At 46.1% G+C, this 18,919-nt stretch overlaps 1 protein-coding gene and 1 long non-coding RNA gene across 2 annotated transcripts in view; one reads left to right on the top strand and one right to left on the bottom strand.

Moving 5' to 3' along the window:
* LOC144605119 (1-phosphatidylinositol 4,5-bisphosphate phosphodiesterase zeta-1-like) overlaps positions 1 to 18,919 on the bottom strand; it is a 70,657-nt gene that overhangs the window by 34,269 nt on the left and 17,469 nt on the right. Inside the window, exons 4-5 of the mRNA XM_078420186.1 lie at positions 8,904 to 9,048; positions 6,554 to 6,706 (exon numbers count right to left, since the gene is read on the bottom strand). Coding sequence (XP_078276312.1) covers positions 6,554 to 6,706; positions 8,904 to 9,048 — 298 coding nt within the window. The remainder of the gene's footprint in view (positions 1 to 6,553; positions 6,707 to 8,903; positions 9,049 to 18,919) is intronic.
* Positions 813 to 13,266, top strand: LOC144605120 (uncharacterized). The gene is made up of 3 exons (XR_013548815.1): positions 813 to 848; positions 9,506 to 9,564; positions 12,706 to 13,266. It is a non-coding gene; the product is annotated as an uncharacterized LOC144605120 (long non-coding RNA).

An 18,919-nucleotide genomic window follows, 5' to 3' on the forward strand; every position in this document is an offset into this window, starting at 1 on the left:
GTAGCTCTGCATGTTAATTAGTCTAACCACACTTCAATCAGTCTGAAGAATGGTGCCTACCCGAATCGTCGTCTGTCCATTCCCTCCATAGATGCTGCCTGACCTGCTGAGTTACTCCCTCCACAGATGCTAGAGTTACTCCCTCCCTCTTCTGATTTCATCGAGCACTTTGTGTTTTACACACTTCAATTTTGATGTATTCCTGATCCACATTTTGCGGCTATATGACTTGAAATGAGTTGTCAGGGAACCCCATGTGATGGGAGCAGAGACTGGGAGCTTTGAACTTGTTTTTTTCCCTTTGGGACAGTGTATAACCTGGGGTGGCACAGTGACAGAGCGATTGATTTGCAGTCTTACAGCGCCAGGGACCTGGGTTCGATCCCGACTAAGGGTGTTGTCTATGTGAATTTGCACGTTCTCCCTGCGATTGAGTAGATTTTCTCCGGGCGCTCCGGTTTCCTCCCACATCCCAAAGTCGTGCGGGTTTGTAGGTTAAATGGCCCTCTGTAAATTGCCCCTCGTGTGTCGGACAGAACTGGTGTGAATGGGTGATCGTTGGTCGGCGCGGACGCAGTGGGCCGAAGGGTCTGTTTCCACGGTGTCTCTCTAAACTAAACTAAACTGAATTAAACTAAACTCCTTGCTGTGTGCCCGCTATGTATTTAAACAGCCGTGGGGAAGAGCAGGCGAAAGGTGTGGGCATGGCAACGCTTAGAAATTCTGAGAACACTTGCTGGAGTTATATCGCTCTTCACAGGTTTCGGAGTGCATGAATGCCTAATGATGGCAAAGGAGGCTGAGAGAAGGAGCTCTGGGAGTGAGGCCATCTGCCAAGTAAATGGGAGGTAAATGGTCCATCGAATTCTAATACAGCTTAATAATGATAGCAATGGATGCAGTCCAGGAGAGATTCTCAGAAATAAGAATGGCGCAGCGGTAGAGTTGCTGCTTTACAGCGAATGCAGTGCCGGAGACTCAGGTTCGATCCTGACTACGGGTGCTGCACTGTAAGGAGTTTGTACGTTCTCCCCGTGACCTGCGTGGGTTTTCTCCGAGATCTTCGGTTTCCTCCCACACTCCAAAGACGTACAGGTACGTAGGTTAATTGGCTGGGTAAATGTAAAAATTGTCCCTAGTGGGTGTAGGATAGTGTTAATGTACGGGGATCGCTGGGCGGCGCGGACTTGGTGGGCCGAAAAGGCCTGTTTCCGGCTGTATATATATGATATGATATGATAAGAGGTTTGTCCCGTCAAGAAATGCTAAAAAAGAGTCAGATCTGTATTATTTGGAGCTCAGAAGGAGTGGCAACCTTTTTTGAAATATAATCCATCCTAAGGGGACCATGACAGAATCAATGTTACGATGATTCCACTGGTGGGAGAGTCTTGAACAAGAGAACTCAGTTACTGCATGGATCAGGAACTGGCTATTGAAAACGGTAATGCATGGGAATCTGTAGACGCAAGGAACTGCAGATGCTGGTTTACAGAAAAAAGCCACAAAGTGCTGGAGTAGCAGCCGGTCAGGCAGCATCCCTGGAGAACATGCATAGGTAACGTTTCGGTTTATGACCCATCTTCACAGGTGTTTATTCTTGCAGATGGCGGTGATTGTAGGTGGAAGGGCAGGTGGAGGGGAGAAATAGGTGAGTCCAGGTGTGCCCTGGGGAGTGGAGTGGGGAAAGAAGGTGGAGGGGGGGGGGGGGAGTTATGTGGGGGATAATTATATCTGTTTCCCTGTGAGGTTCTCACCAGCTGTTCAAATTATTCTCCTGAAGCAAAGACTGGCAAATTTAGATATTATTGGTAAAAGACATATTTAATCAGCGTGATAAAGAGACACCCAGGTAAAAGAACAACCAAATAGATTCACACCAGACTGCAGATGTAGGAATCGGAAGCAAAAAAATAAACCATTGGAGGAAGTGAGAGGGTTAGACTGAAGAAGGGTCCCAAACTGAAACGTTGTTGGTTCATCTCCCTCCACAGATGCTGCCTGACCTGTTGAGTTCCTCCAGTGGTTAGTTTTTTGCAATGATTGTATTGAGTGGTGAACCAGGCAGCGAAACCCTAAAGGCCTATTCCCACTATAGACACAAGATGCTGGAGTGACTCAGTGGGTCAGACAGCGTCTCTGGAGAAAAGGAATTGGTGACGTTTTGGGTTGAGACCTGTCTTCAGATTTCAGACCTCAGCCTGTTCCCACTTATGTTTCTTGTGTTCCTCGTCAGTCTACTTCTGCTTCCGCATATGTTTCTCCATCTTGTATGAATCCATGATAAAATCACATTTAACTGCCGCAGGTGGAGGCCAGTTTCCCATTCATGACAATTGCCGGGTAATGGGGTTGCTTGTTGGTGTTCCTGAACTCTGCTGTGGTCTTTCCCTTGGCCAAGGGTGGCTGACGACCCAACAATATGAACATTGAAAAATACAAAATGCTGGAGTAACTCAACGGGTCAGGCAGCATCTCTGGAGAATGGATAGGTGGCATTTCCGGTCTAGACCCTTCGTCTGAAGGCTGAAGAAGGGTCTCGACCTGAAACCTCACCTTTCCATGTCCAGAGATATTGCCTGGCCTGCTGAGTTACTCCAGCACTTTGTGCTTTTTTTTGTGTCTACGAACCAGCACCTGCAGTTCTTTGTTTCTAAAGTATGAACACTGAATTATCAATGTTAAGATTCCACCATCCCCTTCCCCCTTTACTATGAGTCCTCTCATAGGGGACACCCATTTCTCCAAACCCACTCTCTTCCTCCCCCCTCCCCCCACCCCCCCATTCCCTTTCACCTTTATCCCACCCTCTGGCTTTACAATCCAATCCTCTCTCTCCTTATCCAACAGCCTTTAGTCTCCTTTACACCTCCAGCCTTTGCCAATTACTCCACCCACCTACTAATCAACCCACCCCACCTGTATCCACCTCTCTTCTTCAGTTTTCTCCCCAATACTTCAATCATTTTGAAGAAGAGTCCCGACCTGAAATGTCGTCTGTCCATTCCCTCCAAAGATTCCGCCATTGGTATGAACACAAAGTGCTGGAGTAACTCAGTGGGTCGGGCAGCATCTCTGGAGAACATGTGTAGGTGACGTTTTGGGTCGGGACCTTCTTCTGAAGGGTCTCGACCTGTAACGCCACCCATCCACGTTCTCCAGAGATGCTGCCTGACTCGCTGAGTTACTCCAGCACTTTGTGCTTCAGGAATGATTCCAGCATCTGCAGTTCCTTGTATTTCCAAACCAGCAGCAGTCACTTGCCTTCTTTTAATCTTTTAATCACATTCGGATAATTAACGCTTTAGATCATTATAACTGTTTCATTATGAGGTTCTTTCCCATCTGTTCCAATAATTCTCCATCGCCCTATTGTTTCAGCATTCCACCTCCCTCAATTCCACCTATAACTTTGTTGTTCTCTTCACCTTGAAGATTTTCAGCTTTGTGAGCCTTCAGTTAAGATACCGGGAAGGAAATTCTATTGCCTTAAAAAATGAGGGCGAACATAATACTGCACATGGGACCCTCTGACAGTGAATATGTGGTATTTTATCCTACAACTGAGGTGTGTCTGTTTGAATTATGGATGGCACAGTGGCACAGCAGGTAGAGCTGCTGCCGCACCACTCCCGTGACCCCGGTTCGATCCTGACCTTGGGTTGCGGTTTAGGTTCATTATTGTCATGTGTACCGAGATACAGTGAAAGCTTTGTTCTGCATGCTCTCCGAACAGATCAGATATACCGATCTGGTAAATACAATCAGTTCAAGCCATTGAACTTGAGTTTGAACTGGTTGTTTCGGAGTATGGTGTGGTGCTGTCCGTGTGGAGTTTGCCCGTTCTTCCCACAGTGACTGCAAGTGTTTCCTCTGGCTGCATCAGTTTTCTCCTTCATCACCAAACCAAAGAATATAGAACTGTACGGCATGGGAAGAGGCAGGAAACATGTTCCCAATGTTGGGGGAGTCCAGAACCAGGTGCCACAGTTTAAGAATAAGGGGTTGGCCATTTAGAACGGAGATGAGGAAAAACATTTTCAGTCAGAGAGTTGTGAATCTGTGGAATTCTCTGCCTCAGAAGGTAGAGGCCAATTCTCTGGATGCTTTCAAGAGAGAGCTAGATAGAGCCCTTAAGGATAGCGGAGTCAGGGGGTATGGGGAGAAGGCAGGAACGGGGTACTGATTGTGAATGATCAGCCATCACACATTGAATGGTGGTGCTGGCTCGAAGGGCCGAATGGCCTCCTCCTGCACCTATTGTCTATTGTCTATTGGAACAGGCCTTTCAGCCCACAATGTCCGTGCCGAACATGATGCCATGATAAACTAATCTCTCGGACTGCATGTCCATTCTCTGCATATCCATGTACCTGTCCAAAAGTCTCTGAAAACACCACTATCGTAGCTGTGGCCTCCACCCTCACTCGTGGCAGTACATTCTAGGCACCCTCTGTGTAAAAAACTTGCCCCGCACATCTCCTTCAAACTTTGCCCCTCTCATTTTTAAGATATGCACCTCTAATGTTTGACATTTCCTGGGAAAAAGGTCCCTGACTGTCCATCGTCTCGATGCCTCTCATAATTTTATATACTTCTATCAGATCTCCGGTAGACACAAACTGCTGGAGTAACTCAGCGGGTCAGGCAGCATCTCAGGAGAGAAGGAATGGGTGACTTTTCGGGTCGAGACCCTTCTTCAGACCTTCCGGCCTCTCCGTGGCCGCTGCCACCGACCTTCACCGCATCGACAAGTGTCGATCAGATCTCCTCTCCCCTCATCCTCTGAAGCTCCAGAGAAAAAAATCTAAGTTTGTCCAAACACTCCCTGAACCCTCCAATTAATTTTGTTTCATTTGTTCTATATTACCGTCTATATCTCTCGTTTCCCTTTCCCCTGACTTTCAGTCTGAAGAAGGGTCTCGACCCGAAACGTCACCTATTTCTTTTCTCCCGAGATGCTGTCTGACCCGCTGAGTTACTCCAGCTTTTTGTGTCCATCTTCGCCATAAATCAGCGTCTGCAGTTCCTTCCTACACATACCGCACACTCTTCTTTGTCACTCTATCTACTTGTTTTGCCAAGCATAAAGGTTGGTCAATTAATAAAATTTGTAAATTGCCTCTAGTGCTAAAGGGTACCAGGAGCATCAGAGGGGAGATGGTGGGTCTTGGAGAGGAGCCAGTGGATTGGGGTCCATTAGAACATTTTGATACTCCCAAATAAGGGCCTTTGTTCATCACTAGTGACTGATATCCTCCTACTCACGCAACCGTTCCCATTTCTGTCAACGAGACTTGTACCCTCACAGTGACCTGAATGTGCAGTACACAGCAGAGGTTAATGAGGCATACAAATTTAGAGTCATACAGTCATGCAGCTCAGAAACAGGCCCTTCGGCCCAACTTGCTCATGGTGACCAAGATGCCCAATCTAAGCAGGTCCCACCTGCCCGCGTTTGGCCTAATTTCTTATAGTGAGTTCTGCTGGATGCCCTGATTTATACAAAGACCAGAATCTCATCTCGAAGACCGCCCCCACCAAAGGGCCTAAAGCAGCATTGATACTGATGCTAAACAGTTCAATCAGGAGCCCCAATGGGGATGAGAAGCCAGAGAAAGAAGAGCTAAAGCTTGTTCTCCACAGCCGAGCAGTGGGGCAGACGAATAAAGGCCAGCGCAGCAGAGTGACTGGGATGTGACCTCACGTTTATGGCAATGAGGAGGGCTAACCCAGTTTACAGATACAGTACGGAAACAGACCCTTCAGCCCACCGAGTCCATGCCGACCATCAATCACCCGTTCACACAAGTTCTATGTTTTCTCTCGATCTCATCCACTCCCCGCACACTAAGGGCAATTTAGAGAGGGCCAATTAACCTGCAAACCTGCACATATTTGGCACGTGGGTGGCAAAAATGGATCACCCGGAGGAAAACTGGAGCACCCGGAGGTCACGGGGAGAACGTGCAAACTCCACCCAAACAGCACCCGAGGTCAGGATCTAACCCGGGCCTCTGGTGCTGTGAGGAAGCAGCTCTACCAGCTGCGCCACTGAGTCACCCTGTATCTGTCTGTGCGTCAGTTTAGTTCCTCTGCCTCTACCCATTTAAAATGACTAAGATTAAAATATTGCGTGTGCTCCAATACATAGTGGAAAAGGATTGTTTTTCCTGATAGTCAGATGGTAGAATAATCAGATTAGCACTGGAGACACAAGGAACTGTAGATGCGGGTTTATAAAAAAGACACAAAGTGATGCAGTAACTCACCAGGTCAGGCAGCATAAGGTCATAAGGGATAGGAGCAGAATTAGGCCATTCGGCCCGTCAAGTCTACTCCGCCATTCAATCTCCCTCCTAACCCCATTCTCCTGCCTCACCGGAGAACATGGGGCATCACTGGAGAACATGGATAGGTGATGTTTCTGGTCGGGACCCTTCTTCAGACACAGTCTCAGGTCTACATATGACTCGTGTTGGCTTACCCGTGCCTCATGACCGAGTTAGCAATGACGTTATGAAGATCACCACCAATTACTGATCATTCCTACCTCAGGAGAGGATAATTGAGTCGGGTTGTCATCCGCATAGTTCATGGGGATTAATTTATCTTCCAGGATATTGACCAAATGGTTGGCTATTACCCGTTGTTGAACTGGGTTACAGTTAATCTCCAGAGAAAGTATCAAAGGATATTCGGATGTCTATGAGAAAAATAACAACAGAAAATTAGATGCAGCCACAACTCAAGTTCATCAGCCCGCAAACCAAGCTGGATTAATCAAGAAACACACAGCGGTCTTCTGCCAACTCGTCAGAGTCAACAACTCACATACACATTGTAGCGTCCACAAGCAATACTAGAAATCCAATATCCAACATTCATAACGGGCAAGAATAGTATCAAAATATTCTTTCGAACAGTATTGTCACAGGATTTTCTATATTTATGAGCAAAAGAAGATGACTAAACCAGCCATTCCTTGAACTATCAAGAGAGAAAATAGTAACCACGTAAAAATAGATCCATTGTGGGAAATCAGCAGATGAGAAACAAATAGGATAAAATTGAGATTGAATGTGATTAAAAAATATATCATATTAATGTTTGATGAAGGATCTCGACCCGAAACGTCACCTATTCAATAGACAATAGACAATAGACAATAGGTGCAGGAGTAGGCCATTCGGCCCTTCGAGCCAGCACCGCCATTCAATGTGATCATGGCTGATCATTCTCAATCAGTACCCCGTTCCTGCTTTCTCCCCATACCCCCTGACTCCGCAATCCTTAAGAGCTCTATCTAGCTCTCTCTTGAATGTATTCAGAGAATTGGCCTCCACTGCCCTCTGAGGCAGAGAATTCCACAGATTCACAACTCTCTGACTAAAAAAGTTTTTCCTCATCTCTGTTTTAAATGGCCTACCCCTTATTCTTAAACTGTGGCCCCTGGTTCTGGACTCCCCCAACATTGGGAACATGTTTCCTGCCTCTAACCTGTCCAACCCCTTAATAATCTTATACGTTTCGATAAGATCCCCTCTCATCCTTCTAAATTCCAGTGTATACAAACCTAGTCGCTCCAGTCTTTCAACATAGGACAGTCCCGCCATTCCGGGAATTAACCTAGTAAACCTACGCTGCACGTATTTTGACAGAAGTTGGCAGTTGACGAGTTGGCAGAAGACCGCTGTGTGTTTCTTGATTAATCCAGCTTGGTTTGCGGGCTGATGAACTTGAGATCCTTTTCTCCATAGATGCTGCCTGACCCGCTGAGTTACTCCAGCACTTTGTGTCTATCTCTGGTGCAGACCAGCATCTGCAGTTCCTTCGTACACATCGGGATAGGCAAGAAATTCTGGTTTTGAGAGGCAATGCCTATATTCCCCAATATATATTTCTGAAATTGGCATGAAATTCATGATGGTTATGATGTATGATACTGGTTTGTAGTTCTCCAATGATAGGATTAAATGAATCCTGTACATTTCCCTCCAAAGATACTGCCTGACAAACTGAGTTCCTCCAGCACTTTGTGTTTTAGTCAAGACTGCATCATCTGCAGTTCATTGCGTTGATTCTGATTTCTATTTTGTCCTCTTTGGCCTTTATCCACCATCTGCCAATCAACCCTCCTCACTTGAAACTCCCTTTTGTTCCCTTTTCACCTCGAGCCTTTGTCACTTACTCTACCCATCTGCCAATCAACTCTCCTCCTCCCCTCACCTGTATCCACCTATCACTTGCCAGGCCTTGGCCCGCCCCCACCTCTCTTCTCCAGGTCTCTCTCTATATTACAATCAGTTTGAAGAAGAGTCCCAACCCAAAACGCCATCTGCCCATTTCGCTCCACAGATGCTGCCTGACCAGCTGAGTTTCCCCAGCGGCTTTTTGTGACTGTGTTCATGGTTGCTTATTTCTCTGCCCATAAGTTGAATGCGTGTTGTGGGCATTGCTTTACTCTCTATTTCCACAGATTTATCAAGATTTACTGCGCGAAGCCAGCACTCCTGGTTTCAGTGATGTTATTGTGGCAGCCCTTCCAGTCAGGGACCACAGACTTTAGACTTTACTTGGGACTTTTTACAAAGAAACAACGTGGAAAGAGGCCCTTCAGCCCACCAAGTCCGTGCCAACCAGCGATCATTATATGCTATCATACACGAACGCACTAGGGACAATTTTACATCTTACCAAAGCCAATTAACCTACAAACCTGCACGTTTTTGGAGCACCCGGAGAAAACCCACGTGGTCACAGGGAGAACGTCAATACTCCGCACACACGGCACCCATCGTCAGGATCGATCCCGGGCCTCTGGCGCTGTGAGGCAGCAACTCCACCATTGCGCCACTGTGCAGCTACCACAATTGCACGTTATTAAACAAAACTGTGCTCACCTCAAATGCATGCATGTTAATAACTTCAATAACGTCCTTGACCAGAATCATGGAAGACAAGGCAAAGCCATGATACACTCTGGGCTCATTTTCAGGACCGTCCCAACAATCCAATTCCAAGCAACGGCAGCCTCTCTTCAAAGCACTTGGAAACCAAGGAAAAAATAATGTGACTTCAACTGAATTAACAATCTTAAATTTCTGCATCTCATTTCCCAGGCAGTACACAATGCCACTGACTTGCATAAAATATGAATGCGTTACTTAACTTGTATCAGTGACAAACAGAACACATGCAAAACAATCACAACATACCTGAAAGGTAATTCCCAGATAAGTGTAAAGAAGTACATCTCTCATTTCAAGAGTATGTTGGGGATGTTCTTCCTGATGCTAAACTTTGGGTTGACACGAATGGTTTTAAATTAAAGGGACAGGTGCTACACAAATGTATTTTCCTTCTTGCTACATTTATTATTTTTGCTGTGGTCTTCTACAGTTAAGAGTGATAAAACAAAAGTCATTTTGTTCTCGTTAGCGATCGTCTAATTTTAAATTCTCTAATTCTTTAATTCTCGATTTTTTAAATTCTCTAATTTCAGGTGTGGCGCTGCTGGTAGAGCTGCTTCCTGACGGTGCCAGAGTTCGGGGTTCGATCCTGGTGCGTGCGTGTGGAGTTTGCATGTTTTCCCTGTGACCGCGTGGGTTTCCTCCTACATGCCAAAGGCGTGCGGGTTTGAAGGTTAATTGGCCCTCTGTAAATTGCCCCTAGTGTGCAGGGAGCGGATGAAGAAGCGGAATAATATATAACTAGTGCGAACGGGTGATCAACGGGTCGGCGCGGATTCGATGGGCTGAAGGGCCTGGTTCCGTGCGGTATCTCTAAACTAAAGCCTCAATGTATACAATTAAACTTGTGACATAAAAAAAACTTTTTCACTTCTGCAATGGGGATAGAACAATGCTGTGTGTCACCCTGGTGTTGTTTTTCAAAGTAGCACAATATTCTTTTGCAATGTTTCCAAAGAGCAATATCTCGATTCCCTCTTGCCGAGAGCTTTTTGTTTAGAGCTTTGACATGTTAAATTGGTTTGAGAATTGATTTGGCCTATTGGCACTCGACACCACAGCAGCCATCCCTGGAAGGGACAAATGCACGGTACACTCTTCCTGTTAAATAAAAGATACAAAGTGCTGGAGTAACTAAACTAAATTAAGTTAAACTAAATGAAACCAAACTAAACCAAGCCAAACTAAACTAAACAGAAATAAACCGTAGAATGAGGTACAAAATGCTGGAGAAACTCAATGGGTCAGGCATCATCTCTGGAGTACATGGAAAGGAGACATTTCGGGTTGGGATTCTTCTTTAGATTGATTGTGCTGGGGATGACTGAAACATCACTGATCCATGTTCTCCAGGGATATTGCCTGACCCAGCACTTCCTGGAAGAAACTCTTTTGTAACCCAGAATCTCCAGTTCCTTGTTTCTGCACTCTTCCTGTTCCTGGAAAGTGATGCTATTTCAAGAATACCACAAGAAGTGAAATGGAGGACGCTGTAAGGAGTGATACAACATCAAAGGACTCTATGAATGCCTGTGCAATGTGAACAAATACTGTCCATTGCCCATTCCGCTTTCTCCTGAATAAAAAGTGAAATCAACTTTTCTTCCTGCAGTATGGAACTTGAATGAGTTTCCTGGTGCACATTGTCCAACCAAGGATTACAACAGATAGAGCAGTCCGAGGTGGACATCGATGTGGTGTAGGCTTCACCGCGACAGTGCTAGCTGATATCTGTTGGGTAATGCCACACATATAGCTCGGCCTGTTCATCGTCCACTCCTACCCCTCCTGGGTCACCTATTCTTGCTGTTCCCATCTTCCCACCACCCCACCCCCCACCCCACTCCCTCATTCTCCAATACACTCCTCAGCTTCCTTTCTTGTCAGATGCCACCATTCGCTCCTCCACTGTGTCTCCTCCACTTATCACCTCCTGCCTTCGTGACTATCTTCGCCCTTCTCCCCCCCAGCTGACTCAGCCACCAATCAACCCCTCCTTACCTAGATCCACCTACCACTTGCCAGCTCTTGTTCCACCCCTTCCACTCATCACTTTCTACTAGTCTTCATCCCTCGGAAGAAGGGTCCCGACTCAAAACGTCGTCTGTCCATTTTCCTGCACTGATAGAGCCTGAACTATTGAGTGAAAGAGTCATAGAGTGATACAATGTAGAAACAGGCCCTTCAGCCCAACTTGCCCACACCGGCCAACATGTTCCAGCTACACTAGTCCCATCTGCCTGCGTTTGCTCCATATCCCTCCAAATCTGATCAATCCATGTACCTGTCCAACTGTTTCTTGAATGTTGTTTTCATCCATGCCTCAACTACCTCCTCTGGCAACTTGTTTCATACACCCACCACCTTTTCACTTTTTCCTGTGTGAAAAAGATACCCCTGATATTCCTGTTAAATCTTTTCCCCTTCGCCTTAAACCTATGTCTTCTGGTCTTTGACTCACCCCTCATCCTCATGCACTTCAAGGAATAAAGTCTCAGCTTACTCAATCTCTCCCTATAGCTCATCCCCTCTAGTCCTGGTAATAGTCTCGTAAATCTTCTTTGTACCCTTTCCAGCTTGACATCATCTTTCCTATAACATGGTGCTCAGAACTGAACACAATACTCTAAATGCGGCCTCACCACCATCTTTTATAACTGTAACATGACCTCCCAACTCCAGTTCCTCCAGCAGTTTGTTTTTTTGCTCAAGATTTCAACATCGGCAGTCTCAAGTCTCATGTGTTTATTCTTCGTACGGTTAAGAAAAATTCCTGTAGGAAAGAACTGCAGATGCTTGTTTAAATCAAAGACACTCACATAATATGCTGGAGTAACTCAGCGGGACAGGCAGCATCTCTGGAGAGAAGAAATGGGAAACGTCACCCATTCCTTCTCTCCAGAGATGTTGCCTGTCCCGTTGAGTTGTTCCAGCATTTTGTGTCTATCTTTTAAGAAAAATTCCTGTTCTTTTTGAGAACAAAATTATCATCCTTTCCTGTTTTGCTTTACAGTTCATCTAACATACTATGTACAAACCAATGCTTCCAATCCCTGCTCAGCTTGGTACAAGGCTCATAAAACAAACTATAAAGGCCACCTCTCAATCAGTTATTTATTGCCATGTGCCATAAGTATCACAGTCCTGTAGTCACACAGCACAGAAACAGGAGCTTGGGCCACCACGTCCATGCTGACCATATCAATCTATATTAATCCCGTCGACCAGCATTTGATCTGTAGCCCAGTGTGCCTTGGCAACTGCAGTGCGGTTCAGATGCCTCCTAAATGTTGGTTCTGACACCTTCTCTAGCAGCACGTTCCAGTGTTCAACTCGCCCCTCAATGAAAAACAAATTCTTCCTCAGATTCTTGTCATTAGAATTTCAATGTTAATTAGCCATGCTGCTACAGCTTACATGCTTATCTTTCTATCAGTTTAGCCTAAGCCATTCAATCATTCTTGCCGTGTTCAAAATATCCACCAGCATGGGAGTACAGTTGTTACATCGCTGTCGCTACTAGTGTCACTCTGGGTACTCATCTAAAATTAACCTCAGTGTAGGCCAGGGTTAACACTACAATCAAATGCCATAGAGTCATACAGCTCAGAGACAGGCCTTCAGCCCAACACATCCACGCCCTCCCACTAAACTAATCCCATTTGCCTGTGCTTGGTCCATGTCCTTCTATACCTTTTCTAACCAAGTGCCCAATTCCTGTGCTCCATTGCAGACATTGGACTTTGTCTCTGGAACTGATGACTACAATGCTGAGAACTATAGTCTGCCCTCTGTATCGTCCCTGATGGATGGCATCGGGTTTGTAGTCGTCAATGGTGATGACAGACGGTACCTCTGTATCCGACGGCTACGAACGCGATGCCGTCCATCAGTTCACGTGCCTCGGCTCCACCATCACCGACAACCTCTCCTTGGACACAGTGATTGACAAGAGGATCGGGAAGGCAGCCACAACTCTCGCTCGCCTCACAACTCGAGTGTGGACCAACCCAAAGCTGACGGTGAAGACAAAGATAGCAGTCTATAACGCCTGTGTCAACAGCACGCTGCTGTATGGCAGTGAGACATGGACTACATTTGCCAGACTGGAGAGAAGACTGAACATCTTCCACCTTTGAAGCATCCGCCGTATCCTGGGTATATCCTGGCAAGACAGAGTGTCCAACGATGAGATTCTGCCTCGCGCTGGCCTTCCCAGTATGTACACTCTACTCAGGCAGCGCAGGCAGACCATGGCAGACCATGTCCACCGCATGGAGAATGGCCGTATTCCAAAAGACATCCTCTATGGAGAGCTGACATCTGGGAGGAGAACCATCGGCCGCCCCCAGCTACGTAACAAGGATGTCTGCAAAAGAGACTTGAAGGCGCTGGACATCGATGTGGAGTCCTGGGAGAGCCTTGCAGCTGACCGCACGAGGCGGAGAGGTACCCTGAACCAACATCTCAAAACGGGGGAAGAGAAACTGCTGAACGCAGCGGCAGACAAGCGGGCACGCAGAAAGGAGCGCGGCAACTTCAACAGATCGGAGACCACACACAAATGTGACCTTTACGACAGAGACTGTCACCCCCGCATTGGTCTCTTCAGCCACAAGCGACGCTGCTCTAGCCGAGGTGTGGAGCAAGCAGCCAACTAGGATGCATCACCCATGGTCAGCCATGTCAGAGGGGGGCCTACTATGTATCATTCCCTTTGCTCTACCTATTGTACGAGAGTTTGATTTGAGTTACATATGACGATAATAAAAACCCTAAACGTAAACTTATTGAATCCTTCTCCTCTCACCTTAAACCTATGTCTTCTGGTTCTTGATTCCTCTCCCCTGGGTAAAAGACTCTGTGAATTTCCCCTTCTTATTCCATGAGAGTGCTCATCTGCACTTAACATTAACATTAACATTATTATGTTCTTTTATGGAGCAAATCTGCAGAAAGATTTTAGCAATCCTATATAATGAGCTTTGTATTGACATATCAGGGATAATGCTGATTAATGTGTGTGCATAAGTACTGTAGACCGTGTCATGTAACTATGCTTTTAAACCGTGAGAAGTCTGCAATCCTTTTGGTTAGCCTTTCTCGCTAAAAGGAGTCTTGTAGAGAGTCATAGAGTGATAGTGTGCAAACAGGCCCTTCGGCCCAACTTGCCCACACCGGCCAACATGTCCCAACTACACCAGTCCCACCTGCCTGCGTTTGGTCCATATCCCTATAAACCTGTCCTATCCATGTACCTGTCCATGTACCGTTTCCTAAACGTTGTGATAACCCCTGGCTCAACTACCTCCTCTGCCAGCTCAATCCATACTCCCGCCATCCTTTGTGTGAAAATTGTGAATGTTTGGCCCATTTAATTTAATTTAAGCCCAAACCGGACTGTCCACCTATGTTTATTTTAGAATGACTGCAGAGGCAGTGAAGATTAATTTGATTCTAAAGCTCTCCACATTTCCTTCAGAACAAGAAAGGACAACCAGAAAGGACAGTCAGAACCTTTTTCCCTACATGGAAATGTCAAAGACTGGAAGGCAGAGCTTGATGGTGAGAGGGGCAAAGTTTAAAGGAGATGCGTGGGGCACGTTTTCTACACAGAGGGTGGTGGTGCCTGGAGCACGCTGACAGGGGTGGTGGTGGAGGCAGATACAATTGTGGCGTTTAAGAGGCTTTTAGATAGGTACATGAATATGCAGGGAACGGAGGGATATGGATCACATGCAGCAGAGGAGATTAGTTTGGCTTGGTATCATGTTCAGCACAGACATGCGCTTGGCCCATATCCCTTCAAACCTGTCCTATCCATGTACCTGTCTAACTGTTTCTTAAACGAAGGGATAGTCCCAGCCTCAACTACCTACTCTGGCAGCTTGTTCCATACACCCACCACCCTTTGTGTGAAAAAGTTACCCCTCGGATTCCTATTAAATCTTTTCCCCTTCACCTTGAACCTATGTCCTCTGGTCCTCGATTCCTCTACTCTGGGGCAAAAGACTCCACCCGATCTATTCCTCTCATGATTTTGTATACCTCTATAAGATCTCCCTCATCCTCCTGCACTCCATGGAATAGAGACCCAGCCTACTCAACCTCTCCCTATAGCTCACACCCTCTAGTCCTGGTAACATCCTCGTAAATCTTTTCTGAACCCTTTCAAGTTTGACAATATCTTTCCTATAACATGGTGCCCAGAACTGAACACAACATTCTAAATGCGGTCTCACCAACGTCTTATACAATTGCAATATGACCTCCCAACTTCTATACTCAATACTCTGACTGATGAAGGCCAAAGTGCCAAAATACTTTTTGACCACCTTATCTACCTGTGACTCGACCTTCAAAGAACCATGCAGCTGTACTCCTAGATCTCTCTGCTCTACAACACCACCCAGAGGCCTACCATTCACTGTGTAGGTCTGCACTTGTTCGACGTCCAAAAATGCAACACCACACACTTCTCTGTATTAAATTTCATCAACCATTCCTCCGCCCACCTGGCCAATCGATCCAGATCCTGCTGCAATCGGTCACAATCATCTTCACTATCTGCAAAACCACTAACTTTTGTATCATCAGCAAACTTGCTAATCTTGCCCTGTATGTTCTCATCCAAATCATTGATGTAGATGACAAACAGTAATGGGCCCAGCACCGATCCCTGAGGCACACCACTGGTCACAGGCATCCAGTCTGAGAAACAACCTTCCACCATTACCATCTTCTTCCTTCCATGGAGCCAATTTGCTATTCCATTCAGCTATCTCTCCTTGGATCCCATGCGATCTAGCCTTCCAGAGCAGCCTACCATGTGGAACCTTGTCGACGCCTTACTGAAGTCCATATACACAACATCTGCAGCTCTACCTTTTTGGTCACGTCTTCAAAAAAATCAATCAGATCTGTGAGACGTACAAAACCATGCTGACTATCCCTAATCAGCCCTTGCCCATCCAAATGCCTGCATATCCTATCCCTCAGAATACTCTCCAGTAACTTACCAACTACAGATGCTAAGCTCACCGGCCTATAGTTCCCAGCATTTTCCCTGCAGCCCTTCTTGAAAAGTGGTACAACATTTGTCACCCTCCAGTCTTCCGGCACCTCTCCTGTATTTAAGGACGACTCGTAAATTTCGACCAGGGCTCCCGCAATTTCCTTCAGCCCGCAATGTCTGCACTGAACATCACATCGAGATAAACTCATCTCCTTTGCCTGCACATAATCCATATCTCACTATTCACTGTCTATCCAAAAGCCTCTTAAACATCACTATCACATCTGCCTCCACCACCGGCCCCTGCCAGAAAGTTCCAGGCACCCATCATCCTCTGTGTAAAAAAAATCCTCCACACATCTTTAAATTTTGCCCCTCTCATCTTTAAAGCTCCATCCACTGGTCTTTGAAATTTCCTCACTGGGAAAAAAGGTTCTGACTGTCTAGAGCACATGGTATTGGAGGTAGGGTACTGACATGGATAGAAAATTGGTTGACAGACAGAAAGCAAAGAGTGGGGATAAATGGGTCCCTTTCAGAATGGCAGGCAGTAACTAGTGGGGTACCGCAAGGCTCGGTGCTGGGACCGCAGCTATTTACAATATACATTAATGACTTGGATGAAGGGATTAAAAGTACCATTAGCAAATTTGCAGATGATACAAAGCTGGGTGGTAGTGTGAACTGTGAGGAAGATGCTATGAGGTTGCAGGGTGACTTGGACAGGTTGTGTGAGTGAGCGGATACATGGCAGATGCAGTTTAATGTGTAAAAGTGTGAGGTTATCCACTTTGGTGGTAAGAATAGGAAGGCAGAGTATTATCTGAATGGTGTCAAGTTAGGAAAAAGGGACGTACAACGAGATCTGGATGTCCTAGTGCATCAGTCACTGAAAGGAAGCATGCAGGTACAGCAGGCAGTGAAGAAAGCCAATGGAATGTTGGCCTTCAAAACAAGAGGAGTTGAGTATAGGAGCAAAGAGGTCCTTCTGCAGTTGTACAGGGCCCTAGTGAGATCGCACCTGAAGTACTGTGTGCAGTTTTGGTCTCCAAATTTGAGGAAGGATATTCTTGCTATTGAGGACGTGCAGCATAGGTTTACTAGTTTAATTACCGGAATGGAGGGATTGTCATATATTGAAAGACTGGAGCGACTAGGCTTGTATACACTGGAATTTAGAAGGATGAGAGGAGATCTTATCGAAACATATAAGATTATTAAGGGGTTGGACACATTAGAGGCAGGAAACATGTTCCCAATGTTGGGGGAGTCCAGAACAAGGGGCCACAGTTTAAGAATAAGGGGTAGGCCATTTAGAACTGAGATGAGGAAAAACTTTTTCAGTCAGAGAGTTGTGAATCTGTGGAATTTTCTGCCTCAGAAGGCAGTGGAGGCCAATTCTCTGAATGCATTCAAGAGAGAGCTAGATAGAGTTCTTAAGGATAGTGGAGTCAGCGGGTATGGGGAGAAGGCAGGAACGGGGTACTGATTGAGAATGATCAGCCATGATCACATTGAATGGTGGTGCTGGCTCAAAGGGCCGAATGGCCTCCTCCTGCACCTATTGCCTATTGTCTATTGTCTACCCTGTCTATGCCTCTCGTAATTTCCCATACTTCTATCAGGTTTTCCCTTCAGCCTCCAATGCTCCGGAGAAAACAATCCAAGTATGTCGAGCCTCTCTTCATAACTAATATTCTCTAATCCAAGCAGCATTCTGGTAAATCTTTCCTCTATTGTCTCCAAAGCCTCAACTTCCTTCCTGAACTGCCGCCTCATGCTCGAGCAACCCAGATTCAGTTGTGACCTGCAGTGCTGCCTTTGTGGAGTTTGCATGCTCTCCCTGTGATCGGATGGGCTTCCTTTAGATGCTCCAGTTTGATAGGTTGCAAACAACGCCAGGCCCTGTAAATTGTCCCTGGAGTGGTAGAATTGGAAGGTGGGTATAGTTGATGAGAATGTTGGGAGAATAAAATACATTAGGGTAGGGTTAGTAGAAAATGGGTAGTTGTTGGTCCACACAGTTTCAAAGAGCTGAAGAAGGGCCTGTTTCTAAAATTTTACGGCGATATCTTTTCTCGTGTGATTTGTGCAAAGCTTATTGTTGAGAAGAATGAGCTGGTGGGCAGTAATTGTCACTTTGCCCATCGAGGAGAATGGTCTCACGCCAGTGGTGCTATCAAATTTTTGTATCTCCTGCCCGACGAGAGAGGGGAGAAAGAAAGAACGATCAGGGTGTGAGCTTCAATCGGGGAACATGCTGCTCACGTTGCTTTGAAATCTGGAAGCACACAAACCTCAGGCTAGGCTGCTGAGCCCCAACAGGAAGCTAATGCTAAATACTCAATGAGCCTTAAGCTTAAATATCCACGGCATTGAATCCTGCTGTCACATAATGCCAGTAATGCAAAGAGAGAATAATAACCAGAGTGCAGCTGCAGAGAAAGTTCAGATGAAACAACAATGCACGGGGTTTAATGAGGTCCATCGGAAATATATCCTTAGCATATGAGAGCTCCGGTCAATAGACAATAGACAATAGATGCAGGAGGAGGCCATTCGGCCCTTCGAGCCAGCACCGCCATTCAATGTGATCATGGCTGATCATCCTCAATCAGTACCCCGTTCCTGCCTTCTCCCCATACCCCCTGACTCCGCTATCCTTAAGAGCTCTATCCAGCTCTCTCTTGAATGCATTCAGAGAATTGGCCTCCACTGCCTTCTGAGGCAGAGAATTCCACAGATTCACAACTCTCTGACTGAAAAAGTGGGGAAGAAGCTGTTCTCGAGTCAGTTGGCACGTGCTATCAAACCTTTGTATCTTCTGCCCCGACGAGAGAGGGGAGAAAGAAAGAACGACCAGGGTGTGAGTGTTCCTTGAATATGTTGGCTACTTTCCCAAGGCAGCATGAATGGATATTGTTAAGGCGGA

The sequence above is a fragment of the Rhinoraja longicauda genome, chromosome 23 (genome assembly GCF_053455715.1).
Source record: "Rhinoraja longicauda isolate Sanriku21f chromosome 23, sRhiLon1.1, whole genome shotgun sequence".
Lineage (NCBI taxonomy): Eukaryota > Metazoa > Chordata > Chondrichthyes > Rajiformes > Arhynchobatidae > Rhinoraja > Rhinoraja longicauda.